The sequence below is a fragment of the Pelophylax lessonae genome (assembly GCF_965119305.1).
Source record: "Pelophylax lessonae genome assembly, chromosome: 9".
Classification (NCBI taxonomy): Eukaryota; Metazoa; Chordata; class Amphibia; order Anura; family Ranidae; genus Pelophylax; species Pelophylax lessonae.
Genome location: NC_138776.1, coordinates 252,027,709 through 252,050,242, shown reverse-complemented (window position 1 = coordinate 252,050,242; position 22,534 = coordinate 252,027,709). Strand labels below are relative to the sequence as shown.

The following is a 22,534-nucleotide window of genomic DNA, read 5'->3' as shown; positions in this document are numbered from 1 at the left end:
TATTTAAGGGAATCATACTTCTTGTGTAGGTAACACTGGAAGTAAACCAGACTGATCAAGGAACGGAAACTAGAGAGGAAGCAGAAGAGCCGTATATGATGGGTGATGAGTCATGTAAGGAGGAGGAGGATGCTCCAGACATCAGCACAGGTGAGTAATAAACACTAAATCCAGAGAAGAGTCCCAGATTCTCCTTGTTCAGTCACTACAACAATCTCTTCTTCTCCCCCCTCCTCTGTCAGTAGACAGTAATGGGGGGACAGTATGTGCCAAGTGGGGGAGTCAGGAGCCATCAGCCTCTATTAGACTCCGGCTCTCCTCCTCACATCATGTCATTGTGTGTTACCAGCCAAGAGACGTGACCAGTCCCCCCCCACACACACTCTCTGGGGTCTCTCATACATCTCAGTACAGGGGGCTTCACTCTCAACTTTATTCACAGACTCTGGAGAAACCAGAACCACTCACAAAGGCATCAAAGCTGAGGAGGAGGAAGAGGAAGAACGTGTGAGGATTAAAGAGGAGGAAGTTCCTGTAGAGATCAGTACAGGTGAGGAATAAACACTAAATTCAAAGAAGATTTATAGATTCTCTTATATAACTTTTTGAAACTTGTCTGAACTCTGGTGTTTGATAATTTTTATTAAGATAGCCAAATAAATTGATGGAGAGAGACTTTCAAGCGGAGTTCCGGGCACAAAATCGACCTAATCGATTTTGTGGCCATCCGCTTGCTCTTCTTCACCTGAAAAGGAATTGGATAGTTAGGATTTTTTTTTTTTTTTTTTACTTGTTATTGTAGAAAGAAATACTCACCTATTTTCCACTTCCTCCCTCTGTGGCCGCGGCCCGCACCGTCACTTCCGGTTTACAATGATTCCTGGGAGCTGAACGTCATCGCTCCCAGGAATCAATGCGACGGCACCGGCCCCGCTCGTCACTTCTGGTGCGACACCGCATTCCCTGGTAAACATGGCCAGAAGCTGTGGAGGAATGCGGCGCCGCACCGGAAGTGACAAGAGGGGCCGGTGAAGGCGCATTCTGGGAGAAGAAGACACGGAAGAGGACGCAGAAGAGGATCGCGCTGGCTTCAGCTGCCCACAACAGAGATGGCAACGCTGTGGAAGAAATTTTATAAGTGAGTATTTCTTCTTGCAGGTAAGTGCGAACCAGGACAGATCAGAGGCTAGCCATTGTGGAATGTACTAGCCCTGACTGTCCCGGGGGTATGTTCATTGAAAAAAAGTTTTTGTGCCTGAACTCCGCTTTAAGAGCCCCCACGCTGTCACACTTTGAATGACAATTACTCAGTCATGCAAAACTGTACCCAAATGAAATTTTTATATATTTTTTTTAGACAGATAGAGCTTTCTTCTGCAGGCATGTATTCGCCACTGAGTTGTTTTATTTTTTGCTATATAATTGAAAAAGGACCAACATTTTGTAAAAAACATTGCTTCTGTTTATAAAATTTGCAAATAATTTTTTTTTTAATAAATTTAGGCCAAAATGTATTCTGATACCTTTCTTTGGTAAAAAAACAAAAACAAAATCAGTGTATATTATTTGGTCTGTAGGAAAGTTATAGAGTCTACAAACTATGGTGTATATATATTTGAAAATTGATCAATCCTGTTGTACATTTCATTTCTTGAGACCCTAAAATGCCAGAACAGTACAAATATCACCCAAATTACCCCCCTTTTTTTTTTAAAGTAGACACTCTGAGGTATTTAGGCATGGCAAGTTGTAATCTTTTGGAAAATAACTTTTTTTTACAAAGTTCTCAAAACACATTCTGCCATGCCGCCCGAGTATGGGGTACCACATGTGTATGACATTTTCACAGCCTAGCTGTATAGAAGGGCTCAAATTCCAAGGAGCACCTTCATGCATTCCAAGGTTCATAAATTACACATCTTATTTCAGAACTTCCGATCACATTTTTGTAGCCCCTGCAGCACCAGGACAATGGAATCAAACACAAAGCAAACAATCCAAGGTCATTTCTGAAAAGCATTGTGAGTCTTTTGAAAATGTAAATTAATAAGATATTTCCAAAATACAGCATGGGCATACTTAGAAATACACCCCCAAAACACATTCTGCTACTCCTTCTGAGTATGACGATACTGCATACGTGAGACTTTTTCACAGCCTAGCCACATAGAGAGGCCCAAATTCCAAAGAGCACCTTCAGGCTACCTTGGGGCATAAATGATGCATCTAATAGTGATCGGGGACACTGTAACTGGTGTGGCAGTGATTATGGGACAATAAGCACTGCGCAAACTGTTGGCGCTATATAAATCCTGTATAGTAATAATAATATGACAGATGTGGCATTGATCAGAGACACTGTAACTGGTGTGGCAGTGATTAGGGACACTGTATTGGTATGGTGGTTAGTATGGACAACATGATCGTGCTGATCAGGGGCACTGGGACTGGTGTGGCGATGATCAGGAACATTGTAACTGGTGTGGCAGTGATCAGGGACATTGTAACTGATGTAGCGGTGATCAGGGACACTGACCGGGACAGCAGCCTCACTTCACAAAGCGGTATCTATCTTCCCCTTGAAGAACTGCGCTAAAATACCTCTTAGCGTTTTTTCAAAATTTTTTTGCAATTGGTTAAGAAAACGCTACTAAAATACAGCATGAGCTATTTTATGAAGTGACTTTAGTACTGAAAACTAGCAATACTTTAACACTGGCAGAAGCTGGCATCCCTAACTAGGAGATGTAAATATCATAGTTGTTAATGAGCGGGCGGCCGCCGCGTCCTTAACAACCACGACTCCTCTGAGAACCGCACTGACAGCAGAATGTAAACAAAAGAATTGCCTGCATTTAAAAATTAAACAAAAAGCAGCGTGGGGTCCTCCCTAATCCTTACCAGGCCCTTCATCTGGGCATGCTACATTGATGACATCATAAGAGGGCAGGGTCACACCGTGACATCATTGGGTGACCCTGCCCTTTCGTTTATTTAGAGGCGGGAGGCAGCAGAGCTGTCATTCGGTGGGAGCCAAGCATCAGGTTGGGTCGGATTTTCTTTTTTTATCTTTTTGTTCAGGTAGGTGGCCAGCATTCATTGTGATTGAATTGGGGTGGGTTTGAATAAAGGACTTGTCCAAAACTGGCTGTGTTTCTATTTACTTTGCAATTTATTTGGGTGACTGAGTAGGGGTATTATGTATTATCTTTGCTAAAGAGGGCTTCCAGATTCCGATAAGCCCCCCCACCTGCAGACCCCCCACAATGACCACCCAGGGGGGTGACCCCACACTGTTTTTTGTTTTTTTTTTTTACTTTTTAAATTTCAGTAATTCTTTTGTTTACATTCTGCTGTCAGCAGGGAACCCCCCTGACAGCAGATGAGTGATGGTTGCTAAGGATGTGGCGGCCATCCGCTCCTTAACAACCAGCCTTTTACTCAGTAGGTATGCATTTGTGGAGGAAAAGGGTGTGATCTGTTAGGTCGGGTGAGGATGCATAAAAAAAAAAAAAAGTTGAAGCCTGACCAACTTCTGTGATGTCAGCAGAGAGTGGACTTCAACCCGCTCTCTGCTGAAAACGGGTCACAGGAGTGCAGAACAAACTGCACTCCTGTGATCCATAGATGTACAGCCAAACAAGCTTTGGCTGTACATTTCCTTTAAAACTCAGTGAGAAGAGCTCTGAGAGGTGATTGGAGGAACGGTACATACCCCCTCTGCAAACAGGCACAGAGCTGAGGCTGTCAATCACAGGCTGCATGCTGGAGCTGCCTCCCTTGTCACCTTTATATCTCTTGGTGTCAGGAAGTGATTCTGATTAGCAGAGGAATGAAGCAGCAGACAGAAATTGCATCTAGTGCTCTGGACTGAGACAAGTACTCACAACAGAGGGACATGCTTTGTTCATATTTCATGTCTGAGGTTTACAATCACTTTTAGTGTTCTTATCCCCTTCTACCTTTTCTTTCCATCAGATGGACGATACATCGGGAATGATTCGGTCCTCTCTCCTGGTGATGAAACGGAAAATGACAACCTAACAGAGAATTCTACAGAAGAAAATGTCATTACCCAGTATCTTCATCCTCAACTTTCCGGTGCAGATCTGTTAGCAGATCCCTCTACACATGGGGGGAGTCTTACCCAACACTCCCCTTCTGACACACAACACACAGATCATAGCGGGGGTTTAATGTTCTCCTGTACCATATGTGGAAGGTTTTTTGCCCGGAAAGCAACACTTCTCTCTCACCAGCAAATTCATACAGCAGAAAAGCGTTATTTGTGTTCTGTATGCGGCAAATGTTTTGCAACAAGTTCAGATCTTTCCACACACCAGAAAATCCACACAGCTGAGAAACCGTACCCTTGCCCCGAGTGCGGGAAACGCTTTACCCATTTAGGGACACTCCTCTCCCATCAGAAAACGCACACTGGGGAGAAGCCGTATTCATGTTCAGAATGTGGGAAATCATATGCACTGAGAACGGATCTTTCTAGACACCAGAGACTTCACACGGGGAAAAAGCCTTATTCATGTTTAGAATGCGGCAAATGTTTTATTAAGAGTTCAAACCTTGTTAATCACATGAGGACTCACACAGGGGAGAAGCCGTATACATGTTCGGAGTGTGGGAAATGTTTTAGTCAGCAGTGCAATCTGAAATCACATAAGAGAATTCACACCGGGCAGAAGCCGTATGCATGTTCAGAATGTGAGAAATGTTTTAGCAGGAGCTCAAGTCTTGTGAAGCACATGAGAACTCACACGGGGGAGAAGCCATATGCATGTTCGGAGTGCGGGAAATGTTTTAGTCAGCAGAGCAATCTAAAATTACACAAGAAAATTCATGCAGGGAAGAAGCCCTATTCACGGTCGTAATGCAGAATTTTTTTTAAATTATTCCAAGTACCGCTTTTGTTTTCACATGAAACCTCATACTGGGCAGAAGACAAAATCATGTTCGGAATGCCAGAATTGTTTTGCAAGACGCTCAGCTTTTGTTTACTGTGAAAGAACCTGCACGTGGGAGAAGCCTTATTCATATTCGGAATGTGTGAAATCTTTCTCTCGGGGGTCATACCTTATCCCCCCAAAATAACTTCATAGGCTTTAAGAAGCCGTATTCATGTTCGGAATGAGGGAAATGTTTTTTCACTAAACACCATCTTATCTCAGAGGATTTGTACGGGTGCGAAACCATAATCAACATCGGAATGTGGGACAAGTTGTAATAAAGGAGCAAAATTTCATATAGTTTATAACAAAGGTACATCCATTTAAGTAGTGTGTGATGAAGAACCATTCTCATAAATGGTTAAACATGAGAAGATCTATACAATCTTCAAAGCAGAACTATGTAGGCAATTGACCATCACACCTATATGAACTCGTTGAGCATGCCATTCCAAAATGATGGGCATTACTATGGAGTTGCCCCCTTTCTCCTCTTGCAGCTATAACAGCCTCTGCTCTTCTGGGAAGACTTTTAGAGTGTCTGTGAGAATTGTGTCCATTCAACCAAAAGAGCATTTGTGAGATTGAGCACTGAAGTTGGACCTGGTTCATAATTGATATTCTAGTTCATTGCAAAGGAATTCAGTAGTGTTAAGACCAGTAGAGTTCCTCCACATGCAATTTGTCAAACCATGTCTTGTTGCCACCAGATTCAAAGCCTGAAGTTGTCTAAAATGTCTGCATTTTTCCAAAGAAAAAATAATTTACCAATATAGGGCAGGTGTCACTAAATGGCGGACCGCTGTCTGGACACGGACCCAGTGACAGTCCTGGACCGCAGCTGCACCACTTGGCAGCCTGAGTGGACTCCTCAGCTGTGTATCCTTACCTGCCTGCCGCTGTTGCTGCTGTCAACCTCACATCAAGGCAGAGGGCGAGAAATATGGCAGGTCTATACGGGGAACAGGAGCCGTCCAACTTTCAAATTGCCAAGCAGGTGATGGGTTGCTAAGATGCGAGGTGGCCCTAGCAGCCAATTACTTGTTTGTTACCTAACAGTTGGGGAGCTTCCGCTCTCTCTGCAGATCTGCTGTATATCCTGCGCTCTGTGAAGGGATGGGGAGACCTGTAATTGCAAAGGGGATGGTGTTTTAATGGAGGACTGTGGTGTGAGAAGGGGGCCTGTGATGTGAGGAGGGGATGGGATTGTTAGATGGGGTGGGGGGGTAATTGCAAGGTGGCTATGATGTGAGGGAGGGGGCTGTGTTGTGTGGAGGGGGGCTGTGATTGCAAAGGTAGCTGTATTTGAATGGGGGAGGCTGTGGCGTGAAGAGAAAAGGAAGCTGTGAGATGGGGGGTATGAGGGTCTGTGATTGAAAGGGGGACAGTGATGTAAGAGAGGACGCTGTGATGTGAGGAGGAGGAGGGGACCATGATTGCAAGGGGAACCTTGATGGGATGGTGGGGCTATAATGTAAGAATGGGGGCAGGGATCTAATGGGGGAGGCTGGGAGGAGGGGCTGGAAATGAGGGGGTGTGTATTTTCAACGGGATGTGATGTGAGGATGGGATGGGGGGCTGTGATTGCAAGGGAGCCTGAGATATAAAGGGGCTGTGATTGCAAGGGAGACTGCGATGTGACTGGGGCGTGGTTTTAAGGGGGGATGCTCTAAAGTGAAGCTGTGAGATGAAGGGGGGGGGGGCTGTGATTGCAAGGGGGACAGTGATGTAAGAGAGGGAGCTTTGATGTAAAGGAGGGGGGGACAGTAAAGTGAGGGTGAGGCTATGATGTGAGAAGGGAAGTTGTGATTGAAATGGGGACTGGGATGTAATGGGGGGGGGGGGGACTGATGATGAGGGGATGAAGATCAGGTGGGGGGGTGATGTAAGGAGGGATAGGTGGCTGTGATGTGAGGTGGGAATGGGGGGCTGTGATTGCAGTGGGGGCTGGGATGTAATGGAGAGGCTGTGAGGAAGTGATGAAGATGGGGGGGGGGGGTGGTTGCATGGGGGCTGTAATGTGAGGAGGGGGGGGCTGTGATTGCAAGGGAACCTGGGATATAAAGGGACTGTGTGTTGCAAGGGAGTCTAAGATGTGAGTAGGGGGCATGATTGCAAGGGGAACAGTGTTTTTAATGGGGGGCTGTGATGTAAGGGGGTGCCTCTGATGTGAGGAGGGTTTGAAGCTGTGAGTTGGGGGGGGTCTGTGATTGCAAGGGGGACTATGATGTAAAGGAGGGGGGCTATGTTGTGAGGAGGGGGGCTTGATTGCAAGGGAGACTGATATAAAGGAGGGGGAAGGGGGGTCTGTGATATGAAGGAGAAGACTGAAGACACTGATGTAGGGGGGGGGGGGAGCTGTGATGTGAAGGATCTGAGTCAGAGCAGAAATTAGATTCGGACCTCTGCAGGAGGAAAATGTTACCATCTGGACCTTCCTGGATTTTAATTCAGTACTCCGGATATAGTGGTTGCCCTCAGAAGTTTGAAGAACTCTGGAAGCCATGGTCATCCATTCCTGGTCTAACACCTCCTGTTAGATTGTTACACTTAGTCAGTACCCTCTGGGCCTTGGTTCTCACCAAACATCAAAGCACACTCTGTATGTCAAACTAGTCTCTAGTTGCAAAAAATCTTAATAAGCTTTTATACAGATATAATAATATCTAATCGTACCTGTTTTTTTGGGGTTTTTTTTGGAGGATAGGTCAGGCTCTAGTTTCCATTTGTAGTTTGTGTATCTCAGAATCTTCATATACGGTATATAGCTGTACAGGGCGTTTATCTCTGTAAGCGATTGTCGGTACAAATTTGCAAACCTCTATTAAAATGTTAGGATATATCACCAATGTAGCCTACCTGTACTGCACCTAATAGCAAAATGGGGGATCTGGGATGTATATCTGGTTTTGTACTTGTTTATTTGTTGATAAAAATAAGCAATAAATATGACCTGATTAAAAATTAATTGGGGTATTTTAGAACCGTATTTAAAGGGTAAATCCACTTTCATGGGAGAAAAAATAACAAATAAAAATAATATAGCGTCTCCCTCGATGTCCCCCCCCCCCCACCACCACCACCACCCTCCAGGACTTCTACTGGCTCGCCCATGCAATCAGCGAGCCAGGGAATGAATCGACTGGTGGTGGCCGTTTACCATAGAGCTGACCGAGGACAAGATGGTCCCCGGCCATCTCTTTGAATTTCAAAGGCCCAGAGCGACGTCATGACGTCACTTCCGATGCCGGCAGATGTAAACACTGATGTTATTTTAGGCCCCTTTCTCACTTGTGCGAACTGAAGCAATGCCTGTGTAATCTTGAGGTCTGTGGACCTCAAGTTGCATTAAAGTCAGACCAAAGTAGTGCAGGAACTACTTTGAAGTTGCTGCTACTTGAAGTCGGCACAGATATGAACAGTACTCATTGGAAACCATGGAGTATGACTTGTCATGCAACTTTCCAGTCCCAAGTCACAGGACAAGTCGCACAACTGTGAAAGGGGCCTTAATTGGAAAGCCTTAGATCATTTTTTTTATCTGAGGCTTTCCAGCCTAGAGGAGAGATGTGGGGACTTATGGACCCCAGATCTCTCTGTAAAGAGGACCTGTCATGCCCTATTCTTATTACAGGGGATTTTTATGTAGCCCTGTCCCCGTAGGGCTTGGTGTGTGTTGACTTCTTGGGCCTCCACTGATTACCTGCAGACAGTCACTAAGGGACAGTTCACGCATCCATCCTTACTCCCAGTTGCTCATTAGTCAATAAACAGTGCAGGGGTTTTGGTTTTATATTTATTGTGGAACTTGGATGGGAGAAGGGAATAGTGGGATACCCAAACTTGAACTGTTCACAGTTGATAAGGACAACTCTCACTTGGCCTCAACAGGTTATTTGTGGAAGCAGACACACTGGTTTAACCATACTGCCACTTATATGGAAAAAAATAAGTCTTGCTCTCTCTAGCCGCAGACTTGTTGCAACTACTTTATCTTTGGGACACTCTCTAGCATCCCCTTGACTGACACCTGTCCACTGACTCTCCCACAGAAGGGGTGGCCCCCCTCAGAATAGGCCCAATGACACAGATCTGTACTCACTGTAAGCAGAATCAGATCCTTTCCAGTGTCTCCCCTCCAGTCAGCTCTGCGGGACATCTAGGTTCAGGTCCTCTCTGGCATTCAAGTCGACCACCTGAGGCCGCATGGCAGCTCCTACACTGCTCTCCAGCTGAAGGACCCCAAGCACATGTGCCCTTGGTATTTACACAGTATCTCAGCAGGCACTGAGGCACTTTCCTCTGCCAATCACCAGGGCTGTACAAATGCCTGTGCACTCATTTGTCAGGTTTCTTCCCACTGTCCAATATGCCTCCCTATTGGACCAGTGTGAAATACTTCAGACAAACTGAGCTGCACCATGAGCAGACCTCACTAGCAGATCCTGCTTTCTGATAGGCAGAGAGCAATATACATTTACCTTGCAATCTCTCTGATAAGCAAAAAATATCCAAAAACTATATTCTCCCTTCTAGCACCTACCTAGGAGGGTGCTACATCCTCCCCCCCCCCCCCCCCCCCGCCAAACAAAGTCTGTCTGACAGGAGGAGGTTAGCCATCTTGACTAACTATGCTACAAATAACATTTATACATATATATATAAAATAGGCAACCTTTCAAAGGCATGAAGATCCCCTACAAGCCTATAAAGGAAAAGAGTGAGCATGTAGTACCTCTACATCCTATATACTCACAGTGAGACTGCCCTCTCCGCACCTTCTCACCTACAGAATGTCTAAAACTAATGTTCCCGTAGAGACTTATGATGTATCCGCCCCCCTAAGGGGACTCGTCCTGTAGTGTTCCTGTAATAGACAAACAGAACAACCTGCCAATCTAACTAAACATTTCTGTACTTGTTCCATCTAGGAACCATATGACCTTGTTGCCAGAGGTTTAGACATTAATGGCTGTGTGTTGAGTTACTTTGAGGAGACAGAAAATGTACATTGTTATACAAGCTGTACACTCACTACTTTACATTGTAGCAAAGTGTCATTTCTTCAGTGTTGTCACATGAAAATAATATAATAAAATATTTACAAAAATGTGAGGGGTGTATATATACACTGCTAAAAAAAATTAAAGGAACACCTTGAAAACATCCAAACTCAATGGCGAAAATATCATGCTGGATATCTACAGGTATACTGATATGGACTGGGTAATGTGTTAGGATCTATACTGGTATGGACTGGGTAATGTGTTAGGAACGAAAGGATGCCACATCTTTTGATGGAAATGGAAATTATCACCCTACAGAGGGCTGAATTCAAAGACACCCCGAAAATCACCCGAAAGTGTAAAGATTATGCAGCAGGCGAGTCCATTTTGCTGAAATGTCATTGCAGCAACTCACAATGGTACTCCGTAGTTTGTATGGCCCCCACGTGCTTGTATGTATGCCTGACAACGTCAGAGCATGCTTCTAATGAGACAACGGTTGGTGTCCTGGGGTATTTCCAGATCTGGACCAGGGCATCACTGAGCTCCTGAACAGACAGAGGTGCAAACTGGTGGCGTCGGATGGACCGAAAACATAATGTCCCAGAGGTGTTCTATTGGATTTAGGTGAGACGAGCGTGGGGGCCATTTAATTATATAAATTCCTTTATCCTCCAGGAACCGGCTGTATACTCTCACCACATGAGGCCGGGCATTGTCATGCACCAGGAGGAACCCAGGACCCACTGCACCAGTGTAGGGTCTGGCAATGGGTCCAAGGATTTCATCCCGATACCTAATGGAAGTCAGGATGCCATTGTCTAGTCTGTAGAGGTATGTGCTTTTCTCCATGGAAAGGCCTCCCCAGACCATCACTGACCTACCACCAATCTGGTCATGCTTAACGATGTTACAGGCACCATAATGTTCTCCAGGACTTCTCCAGACCCTTTCACGTCTGTCAAATGTGCTCAGGGTGAACCTGCTCTCATCTGTGAAAAGCACAGGGCACCAGTAGCGGACCTGCCAATTTGGGTGTTCAGTGGTAAATGCCAATCGAGTTCCACAGTGCCGGGCAGTGAGCACAGGGCCCACTAGAGGACGCCGGGCCCTCAGGCCACCCTCATGAAGTCTGTTTCTGATTGTTTGGTCAGAGACATTCACACCAGTGTCCTGCTGGAGGTCATTTTGTAGGGCTGTGGCAGTGCTCATCCTGTTCCTCCTTGCACAAAGGAGAAGATACCGGTCCTGCTGATGGGTTAAGGACCTTCTACGGCCCTGTCCAGCTCTCCTAGAGTAACTGCCTGTTTTCTGGAATATCATCCATTCTCTTGAGATTGTGTTGGGAGACACAGAAAACCTTTGGGCAATGGAACGTATTGATGTGCCATCCTGGAGGAGTTGGACTGCCTGTGCAACCTCTATAGGGTCCAGGTATCCCCTCATGCTACCAGTAGTGACACTGACCCTAGCCAAATGCAAAACTAGTGAAACACAGTCAGAAAAGATGAGTAGGGAAAAACATGTCAGCAGCCTCCACCTGTAAAACCATTTTCTGTTTTGGAGGTCATCTCATTGTTGCCCATCTAGTGCACCTTTTGTTAATTTCATTAACACCAAATCAGCTGAAACTGATTAACAACCCCCCTCTGCTACTTAACTGACCAGATCAATATCCCAGGAGTTTTATTGACTTGATGCAATACTCTGATTAAAAAGTGTTCCTTTGGAGCAGTGTACATATATACAGGTATATAGGGATGGGCGAACATTTGCCTGTTCGGCCGTTCACCGAACACCCGAATTTGCCGGCTGTTCGCCCCATCGAACACCCTGCTATACACTGAGCACTTCACAGTGCATTCTGCGCCCTGACTGGGTAAAGCTGTGCCCAATCAGGATGCAGTGTAAGCGTGCTGTCAAGGAGTGGGCCAGGAAGCCGGCCGCAGCGTCCTTATCATTTCATGAGTCATCAGCTGTCAATGGGTTTCCCTGCTGAGTAGAGGGTTTCCCTCCCAGTAGATCAGCAGTTTTTGAAATACTCAGACCAGCCCGTCGGGCACCAGCAACCATGCCACTTTCAAAGCCACTTAAATACCCTTTCTTCCCCATTCTGATGCTCAGTTTGAACCTCTTTAACAACTTTAAGTTGTTTACTGCAGCAAGGTGGTAGCCCTGGGTCTAGCGACGTAAACCTACGTCACTGGATTCCCTGCTTGCTCGAGGGCGCGCGTGCGCCGCCGGAGGCTCGCTCACAGCGGGAGTCGAGCCGGAGGAGGAGAGGTGGTGATCACCGCCTCTCTTCCCCGATCATCGGGGAAAGAGTGAGAAAATCCGCCCGCTTGTGTAAACAAAGCAGGCGGATCTTCTCTGTGACAGACAGGGAGAGATCACAGGATTCAGCATAGCTGAACCTGCGATTTGTGTCTGTGTCACACAACCCCCTCCCCCCACACACATCAATAAGCATGAGGCACACATTTAACCCCATTGATCACTAACAGAGTTAACCTCTTCCCTGCCAGTGTCCTTATTACAGTAACAGTGCATATTTATAGCACTGATTACTGTAGTAATGTCACTGGTCCCCCCCAAAAGTGTCAAAAATGTCAGTCCGATCTGTCCGCCACAATGTCGCAGTCCTGCAAAAAAAATCGCAGATCGCCGCGATTACTAGTTTAAAAAAAAACAATAAAAATGACATAAATCTTTCCCGTAGTTAGTAAACGCAATAACTTTTGCGCAAACCAATCAAAATACGCTTATTGCGATTTTTTTTTACCAAAAATATGTAGCAGAAAACAAATTGGCCGAAAATGTTAAAAAATTTTGATATGTAAATTTTTTGGGGGGAATGTTATATATCAGAATGTGAAAACTATTTTTATTTTCAAAATTGTCGTTCTTTTTTTGTTTATAGCGCAAAAAGTAAAAATCGCACAGATGATCAAATACCACCAAAAGAAAGCTCTATTTGTGGGGAAAAAAAGGACATAAATTTAATTTGGGTACAGCGTTGCACGACCACACAATTGTCCGTTAAAGTAGCACAGTGCCAAATCGCAAAATATGGCCTGGTCAGGAAGGAGGTAAAATCTTCCGGTCTTAAAGTGGTTAAAAATACGCTCATTGAGAATTTTTTTGTCAAAGACATGTAGCTAAACATATTTTGGTCTAAATATATGACAAAAATTGAATATATTGGATATTTTTTAACTGTCAAAGTAGAAAATGTCAATTTTTTCGCAAAATTCATGCTCATTTTTTATTAATATCGCAAAAAATAAAAAGCACAGAGGTGATAAAATAACACCAAAAGAAAGCTCTGTTTGTGGGAAAAAAAGGACGTCAATTTTGTTTGGGTACGGCGTTGCATGACCGCGCAATTGTCAGTTAAAGTCGCGCAGCGCCAAGTTGAAAAAAGTGGCCTGGACGTTAAGCAGGAAAATCCTCCGATGGTAAAGTGGGTTAAGTTGTCTTCTCCACCTCTAGATGCCTAAATGCATTGAGTTTCTGCCATGTGATTGGCTGATTAGCAATTTGTGTTACCAAACAATTGAACAGGCGAACTTATTAATGTGGCCGGTGAAGGACGGACGTACGGACGGATGTTCGTACGTACGGACGGACATACGTCCGTACGTGGAGCTATTGCTTATAGTGGAACTACATTCATATCATAGTAAACAATGTATCATTACTGAAAAAAAAATAAGTCTGTGAGTGTATGTGTCTGTATATATATATATACACCTTTTTCAACAATAATACTATGATATAATATGAATCTAGTGCCACTGTAAGCAATAACTCCACATCCTGCACCAGCTGCCTAGCCTATCCCCACAACTCTCCTCCCACTTCCGCTCTGTGGCTCCCAAACTTCCGGTCTGTGCGTTCCACAGCTCCCAGGCCTCTTCCTGGTTGTTATGATGACGTCCGCTCCGTCCCTGCCAGAACGTCTCTCGCCGTAGTTTGGCAGCCATTTTGTTGTCGCCTATATCTTTTTTGCTCTTCAGGCACAGAATATCACATACTGGACTACAGGTAGATAGGAGGGTTAGCGGTTTGCAGTAACCACTCACCGCTCTCTGGTAACGTTATAATGTTTACCTGTTCTGAGTTTTATACACGGAAAATAAAGAGTGTCCTCACCGAAGTAGGCGGCCATTTTTCTGTAACTCATTAGGTAGGGTTTGGAGGATTGGGAATTTCCTGTGGGGGATGTAAAATTGAAGAGAATGTGTTCCCAGTGAGGAGGAGGTAATAATGTCTTCTTATTATGAGAGAAGGGGGTCCCAGCATTCTGTGTGGGGATTCGGGGGGGGGGTGGTCATGTGATGAGGGTTAGGTCACATGTCCTCCATAGTCAGAGGTTAGCTCTGCCCTCACCTCCTCTGGTGTATTGGGGTCTCTATAGATAAATATCATTACAGAGGGGATGTATGGCTGTTCCTGACTCATGAATGGCATTTTGTCACCTCACACTGCACCACCTCACATATCACCTCTTTCACTGTGCCACCTCACACCACGTTACCTCACACTGTGCCACCTCACACCACATTACCTCAGATATCACCTCACACTGCGCCACCTCACATATCACCTTTCACTGCGCCACCTCACACTGCGCCACCTCACACCGCGTCACCTCACATATCACCTCACACTGCGCCACCTCACACCACGTTACCTCACACTGTGCCACCTCACACCACATTACCTCAGATATCACCTCACACTGCGCCACCTCACATATCACCTTTCACTGCGCCACCTCACACTGCGCCACCTCACACTGCGCCACCTCACACCGCGTCACCTCACATATCACCTCACACTGCGCCACCTCACACCACGTCACCTCACATATCACCTCACACTGCGCCACCGCACACCACGTCACCTCACATATCACCTTTCACTGCGCCACCTCACACCACGTCACCTCACACTGCGCCACCTCACACCACGTCACCTCACATATCACCTCACATATCACCTCACACTGCACCACCTCACACCACGTCACCTCACATATCACCTCACACTGCAGCACCTCACACCACGTCACCTCACATATCACCTCACACCACGTCACCTCACATATCACCTCACACCACGTCACCTCACCTCACACTGCGCCACCTCACACCACGACACCTCACATATCACCTCACACCACGTCACCTCACATATCACCTCACACTGCGCCACCTCACACCACGTCACCTCACATATCACCTCACACCACGTCACCTCACCTCACACCGCGCCACCTCACACCACGTCACCTCACACCACGTCACCTCGCATATCACCTCACACCATGTCACCTCACATATCACCTCACACCACATCAACTCACATATCACCTCACACTGGAGGAAAGGGGGAAAAAAGCGCCAGTGGAGTGCAGTTTTTAAAAAAGAAGGAAGTTTATTAAAAGTAAGTATAAAGGAACAGGTGACTCGATACTGGACTCACTTCAGTGCAGTCACTGTGGTGCCCTCCCTGGTGTAGGTCAGAAGCTCGGTGCCTGCTCTGGGTCCTGATGCGGTCCAATCATCCGGGAGAAGTCCGGGGTTGCTCAGGCGACTTCCGGGTCGGATCAGCATAGGAGATGTGGAGCGTGTTAGAGGCTTCTTCCGGCTGCGTCTGACGTCACGGGGTGTCTGGGCTTAGGTGGGCGTATCCGGGCGTCACAACATGTTTCGGAGCATGCGCAACATGCCGGTGGCGGGCATGCGCACTCCTTTGGACACTTGACAAAGGAGTGCGCATGCCCGCCACCGGCATGTTGCGCATGCTCCGAAACATGTTGTGACGCCCGGATACGCCCACCTAAGCCCAGACACCCCGTGACGTCAGACGCAGCCGGAAGAAGCCTCTAACACGCTCCACATCTCCTATGCTGATCCGACCCGGAAGTCGCCTGAGCAACCCCGGACTTCTCCCGGATGATTGGACCGCATCAGGACCCAGAGCAGGCACCGAGCTTCTGACCTACACCAGGGAGGGCACCACAGTGACTGCACTGAAGTGAGTCCAGTATCGAGTCACCTGTTCCTTTATACTTACTTTTAATAAACTTCCTTCTTTTTTAAAAACTGCACTCCACTGGCGCTTTTTTCCCCCTTTCCTCTATGACTAACATTGAGCTGCTTCGCTCACCCGGAGAGCAGCCCTGAGTGCAACCCATCCTCATCCACCCACTGAACAGAGGATCGTCCACACCCGGACCCCCCCTCCCCCCTCCCCCCTTACACCCCGGGTCAGCCTAATACTCTCTGCCTCCAGGCATCTGAGCCCTACTTTTTGTCCCCCCCCCCCAAGGCTGTTCTAGCTGACAACTGTCCCAAGTACCAGTGTCCTGCCTGAACCCCGCCTGACCATTTGCCTCTACTAGCAGCCACAATAGAGAGCAGCACCCCCTGTGAGCGCCTTATATAACATATTTTCTCTATATCACCTCACACTGTGCCACCTCACATGCCACCTCACACCATGTCACCTCACATATCCCCTCACACCATGTCACCTCACATATCACCTCACACCATGTCACCTCACACCACATCAACTCACATATCACCTCACACTGTGCCACCTCACACTGCGCCATCTCACATATCACCTCACACCACGTCACCTCACCTCACACTGCGCCACCTCACATGCCACCTCACACCATGTCACCTCACATATCACCTCACACCACGTCACCTCACATATCACCTCACACCATGTCACCTCACATATCACCTCACACCATGTCACCTCACATATCACCTCACACCACATCAACTCACATATCACCTCACACTGTGCCACCTCACACTGCGCCACCTCACATGCCACCTCACACCACGTCACCTCACATATCACCTCACACCATATCACCTCACATATCACCTCACACCATGTCACCTCACATATCACCTCACACCACATCAACTCACATATCACCTCACACTGCGCCATCTCACATATCACCTCACACTGCGCCACCTCTCATTTCACCTCACACTGCGCCACCTCACATATCACCTCACATATAACATCACACTGCGCCAACTCTCATATCACCTCACACTGCGCCACCTCGCACCACGTTACCTCACATATCACCTCAAACTACGCCACCTCTCCTATCACCTCACACTGCGCCACCTCTCATTTCACCTCACACTGCGCCACCTCACATATCACCTCACACTGCGCCACCTCTCATATCACCTCACACTGTGCCACATTAAACTACGCCACCTCTCCTATCACCTCACACTGCGCAACCTCTCATATCACCTCAAACTGCGCCACCTCTCCTATCACCTCACACTGCCCCACCTCTCATATCATCTCACACTGTGCCACCTCAAACTGCGCCATCTCTCCTATCACCTCTCATTTCCCCTCACACTGTGCCACCTCAAACTGCGCCACCTCTCCTATTACCTCACACTGCGCCACTTCTCCTATCGCCTCACACTGCGCCACTTCTCCTATCGCCTCACACTGCGCCACTTCTCCTATCACCTCACACTGCGCCACCTCTCCTATCACCTCACACTGTGCCACCTCTCCTATCACCTCACACTTCGCCACCTCTCCTATCACCTCAAACTGCGCCACCTCTCATATCACCTCACACTGTGCCACCTTAAACTACGCCACCTCTCCTATCACCTCACACTGCGCAACCTCTCATATCATCTCACACTGTGCCACCTCAAACTGCGCCATCTCTCCTATCACCTCTCATTTCCCCTCACACTGTGCCACCTCTCCTATTACCTCACACTGCGCCACTTCTCCTATCGCCTCGCACTGCGCCACTTCTCCTATCACCTCACACTGCGCCACTTCTCCTATCACCTCACACTGCGCCACCTCTCCTATCACCTCACACTGTGCCACCTCTCCTATCACCTCACACTTCGCCACCTCTCCTATCACCTCAAACTGCGCCACCAATTATATTACCTCACACTGCGCCACCTCTCATATCACAGAACCACAGCGGCGTTTAGCCCAAGTCCCTCTCCCCGGAGTCGAAGCAGCAGGGTCTCCTTTAGATGTGCTTTGAATGTTGAACGCCTTCTAACGCACCTTTTGCACTCAGTCTCATTTTTGATGCGTCTATGACACATTTTTATTGTTTTTGTCTTGCATAAAATAATGTTTTAGAATACTTCTCTGTGTTGGTTTTCTATTGTATGGATCCTTGTAGCTTCATCTAACCAAGTAAGGCTTTCAAAGCGCATCCCCAAACGCTCTGTAAACCCCATAGGAGTGTTTGTGGCACATTTGCGCCACGTTTACATTGACATCAGTGGGAGTGTTTCGGGAGCGGTAAAGCCAACGAAAAACACCACGTCGGAACAATTTTGACGCAGTGCGATGTGAAGCGAGGCAAACGTGGCCAAGCGCACTATACTGGCCACTGCCGTTCGTGTAATTTTGACAGGCGTTCATGGAGCTTCAAAAACACCAATGGATTGCCAGCTTTTTTAGTTAACACGTAGCCTCAGAGACGTTGGGTCAAGTCACACGTGGGCGCTCATTTTTTGGTGCTACGTGACTTTAGGTGCCTTACACAGGTTTTTAGCCATGCTCCTACTGAACTCTGTTAGAACGTCCGTTTTGTGAAAGTCCCACATGCTGTGAAAACGCACGTTCTAATAGAGGTCAAATCGAGTGTAAAACGCATCTAAACTAGAGCTGGGCCACAAAATGCAACATGTGAGCCGAGCCTTAGAGCCAGCACATGGCGCTTTCCGAAATTCTTATATTGGTAATCCATCTGGTAACAACTGCTTATCCAGATAATTAACAAAAGAAAAAATAACTTTGAAGGAAGGGGCCCCCGTTGTGACAACAGCGACGTCATGACCCAGCCACGTTCACCAAAATTGTATTTTTTTTTGTGCTGTCTACTAGTGATCGACTGATATCGTTTTTTATAATGCCGATACTGATATTTTGGTCATCAGATTTTTTTTCATTTTCTTTTTTTCAGGTACTCTTGTGGAGAGATCTGGGGGGTCTAAAAGACCCCAAGCCCCTCCTCGGCACTGAAAAGCATTCAAAACGCCAAGTTTGGCTGTTTTGAATGCTGTCAGATTTTTTAATGTGGCGCCGAGTACCCGGAAGTGATGTCATGAGATCACTTCCGGGTTGTTTACATGAAGACCCGATCAGAGCCGAATGCGGCTTTGATCAGGTCTTCTGTTCGGCGTCTGGGCAGGTAGGATGCCATGGTCTCCCGGTGGGACGGGAGACCCGGGTGAGCCACGGAAGGCGGTGGGAGGGGCGTACCCTCCCGCTCCTTGTAATGACAGCCAAGTGGCGTCTTAGCCGCATCGGTTGTCATTACAAGACAGCCGACCGTCGGCTATGGATGCCGGTACCGGGGTGATGCCTCTAGCTGCAGGCATCACTCCGGTACAAGCACTTTTCGGCAATATCCGTAACCCTTAGGGGCCGATTCCGATATATCGGGGAAAGTGCATATCGACCCCCGATATATCGGTGGTGCCGATAATCGGTCGATCCCTACTGTCTACAAACACAAACCACCAAGGTGTACCAAAAAAGTGCACTAGGGTGTGGAAAATTTCTTTCTCTATCGTTCATTGACAGATGCAGCTCTATATTCTTCTTGACCATTAGCAGCATAACCCAATGGAGAATATGGAGCTGCGTCTGTCAATGAACTTCAGAGAAAAGGATTTTACGGTAAGTCAAAAATCCAGTTTTTTGCCGAAGAGGGAGGAACCTACCCTGAGCCCCAAAGACCTGGCGGACCCCGCTCCTCATGATCAGCCAAAACCGACCAACGAGTCCTAGGTAGGAGGCTCTTCCGAAGACAGACCCCCCCCCTCAAGGCTGAGAGAAAGGAACCTGAAGGCCACACTTCCTCCCCCTAGACTTCAAGTTGAACTAACCCATTGATTTAAGAGTTTAAAAAAGCAGTTACATTCCTGGCACCAACCTGGGGTTGGTTCTAAAAAAAAAGACTCTGGGCAGATGTTCTTTGTTTGATGGTAAAAAAGAGCTCCAGGCTGCTGATGAAGGACCTCTTTTCTCGTTCCTGAAGAGGGTGTGGACAGAAATGACCTGACCAATCAAGGAGTCTGAAGAGGGGCCAATAAGATGCCATAGTGGTTATGAGTCATCAGCTGCCACTCCCTCAGATATGGTTTGCTAAATGCGTTAATAATTTTCTAGGGCCATTTCCAATTCTTGGATGTGGTGGCTGCAGTAGTTTCTTCTTTATTTTTACTTGCTGCCCGTTAGTATTTTTGTTTTCAATGTCCTTTAAAGCAGAACTAAAGGCTCAAAGTGATTGGAAACCCTTGCATGTACCCTGGCCTCAGGTGATACAGAGATAAAATAAATCCTCCTAGATAAGTTGTACCTGTTTATCTGCCTTCTCTTCTCTACAACCCTTCAAAGGCCAGAATTTATAATGTTTGTCTGGGCTTTCAGAAATCAGAGGGCAGAGAGCTGAAATTACACACTGCAGAGCTCAGTGGGGAGAGCTCTAAGAGCTGATTGGAGGGAAGGTACACACTAGTGATCGACCAATATAGTTTTTTTAATGCCGATACTGATACCGATATTTTGGTCATCGGATATCGGTATCGGCCGATATTTTCGGACATGTAAAAAAAAAAAATGTTTTACATTTTTTTTTTACAAAGGTACTCCTTGTGGAGGGATGTGGGGGTCTAAAACCCCAAAACCCCTCCTCGGCACTGAAAAGCATTCAAAACGCCAAGTTTGGCTATTTTGAATGGTGTTCGTTTTTTTAATTCTGCGCCGAGTACCCGAAAATGATGTCACTTCCGGGTTTTTTACATGGAGACCCGATCAGAGCCGAATGCGGCTTTGGTTGGGTCTTCTCTTCGGCGGCGGTGCAGGTAGGATGCCCGGGTTTCCCGGTGGGACGGGAGACCCTGGAAAGCCGGGGTGGGGGGGGACGTCCCCTCCCCCTCCTTTTTATGACAGCCGAGCGGCTTCTCAGCTGCATTGGTTGTCATTACAAGACAGCCGACCATCGGCTATGGACACCGGTATCGGGGTGATGCCTCTAGCTGCAGGCATCACTCCGGTACAAGCACTTTCCCTAAATATCGGCAATATCGGTAACCTCAGGGGCAGATTCCGATATATCGGCGAAAGTGCATATCGGCCACTGATATATTGGTGTTGCCGATAAGCCGTCGATCCCTAGTACACACACCCCTTTACGCAGCAGCTGATCACATGTTAAAGGGCCGCTATGATTGGCCCTTTACCCCGATCTGTGATCAGCTGTGTCCGAAGGAGTGCAGCCAATGCGTGGCTCAGGGGGGCAGAGTTTTGGGAGGACGTCTATCGACGCCTTTCAAGAACTATAGTACCGTGCTGTAGCCGTCTTCTGGCAGTGGTTAATGGCGCCCCCCTCTTCCTATACTAAGTCCCATAGGAGTTGTGTGGGCTACTATGGTTATTATAATGCCATTAATCCTAGCCAAAATAACATTAGGGTAATGACTGTATAACTACATATCAATCATTTTAAGTGCAAACCCATGTCCTACCTATAATTTACCACTGAGGGACTTTGGACCGGAGTTTAAAAGTCTACATGCCTTCCTCCACAAGACTCTCCAGTGGACATTACTACTTCTCGCATTGGACAGAATCCTCTGTGTCATGAAATGAAAAGCTAGACATGTCACCACCATATACTTGCGAAAAAATGTTGAGACAGAAGGATTCTGGCCACCTCTTTGGGAGTTGGTCAGTTGTACACCCCACATATTAGATGTAACATTTTGAGCATAAAATAACTTACACTTCATTTTTAGTCCCAGCATTGTCATTACTCTTCAGTATGGGGACATTTACCATTTTTTTTTTCTTCTGGGTTATTTAGTGACATCTAAACTTATGTCTGCTTGACTTATCTATATATATGTTTTTTTGTTTCAGCCATCAAGATTGTTAAACTTTAGTTGAATGCAAAACCATTTAGAAGGAAAGGCCATCAAATAGATGACTTACCGAATATGGAAAAAGAGCAGGGTCACATGTCCGAGAGGATATTAAACCTCACCCTGGAGATTATCTACCTGCTGACCGGAGAGGTGAGGAGGATTCTGGGAGGTCACTTGACATCACTCTTATCTCTAATATTAAAACACAAACTTGGTTGGAGAGGTGAGGAGGATTCTGGGAGGTCACATGACATCGTTCATATCTCTATGTGTAAAACAGAGCTGACCGGAAAGGTGAAGAGGATTCTGGGAGGTCACATTACTCTCATCTTTAATAATAAAACACAGACCTGACCGGAGAGGTGAGGAGGATTCTGGGAGGTCACAACTATTATCTTTAATAAATAAAAAACACAGAGTTGATTGGAGAGGTGAGGAGGTATCTGGGAGGTTACATGACATTACTTTTATCTCTATTAATAAAACGCAGACCTGGCCAGAGAGGTGAGGAGGACTCTGGGAGGTCACATGACATGACAGACTTGACCCGAGAACTTTTAAAGCATTTACAATG

General features: G+C 46.7%; 2 protein-coding genes across 2 annotated transcripts in view; one reads left to right on the top strand and one right to left on the bottom strand.

Moving 5' to 3' along the window:
- LOC309564368 (uncharacterized protein) overlaps positions 1-22,534 on the bottom strand; it is a 770,106-nt gene that overhangs the window by 516,426 nt on the left and 231,146 nt on the right. The gene's annotated exons all lie outside the window — the stretch shown is intronic.
- The window catches only part of LOC309563382 (uncharacterized protein), a 109,514-nt gene that overhangs the window by 75,797 nt on the left and 11,183 nt on the right, over positions 1-22,534 (top strand). The window contains exons 14-18 of the mRNA XM_082267776.1: positions 30-150; positions 443-550; positions 3,979-4,882; positions 14,404-15,301; positions 21,979-22,110. Coding sequence (XP_082123902.1) covers positions 30-150; positions 443-550; positions 3,979-4,882; positions 14,404-15,301; positions 21,979-22,110 — 2,163 coding nt within the window. The remainder of the gene's footprint in view (positions 1-29; positions 151-442; positions 551-3,978; positions 4,883-14,403; positions 15,302-21,978; positions 22,111-22,534) is intronic.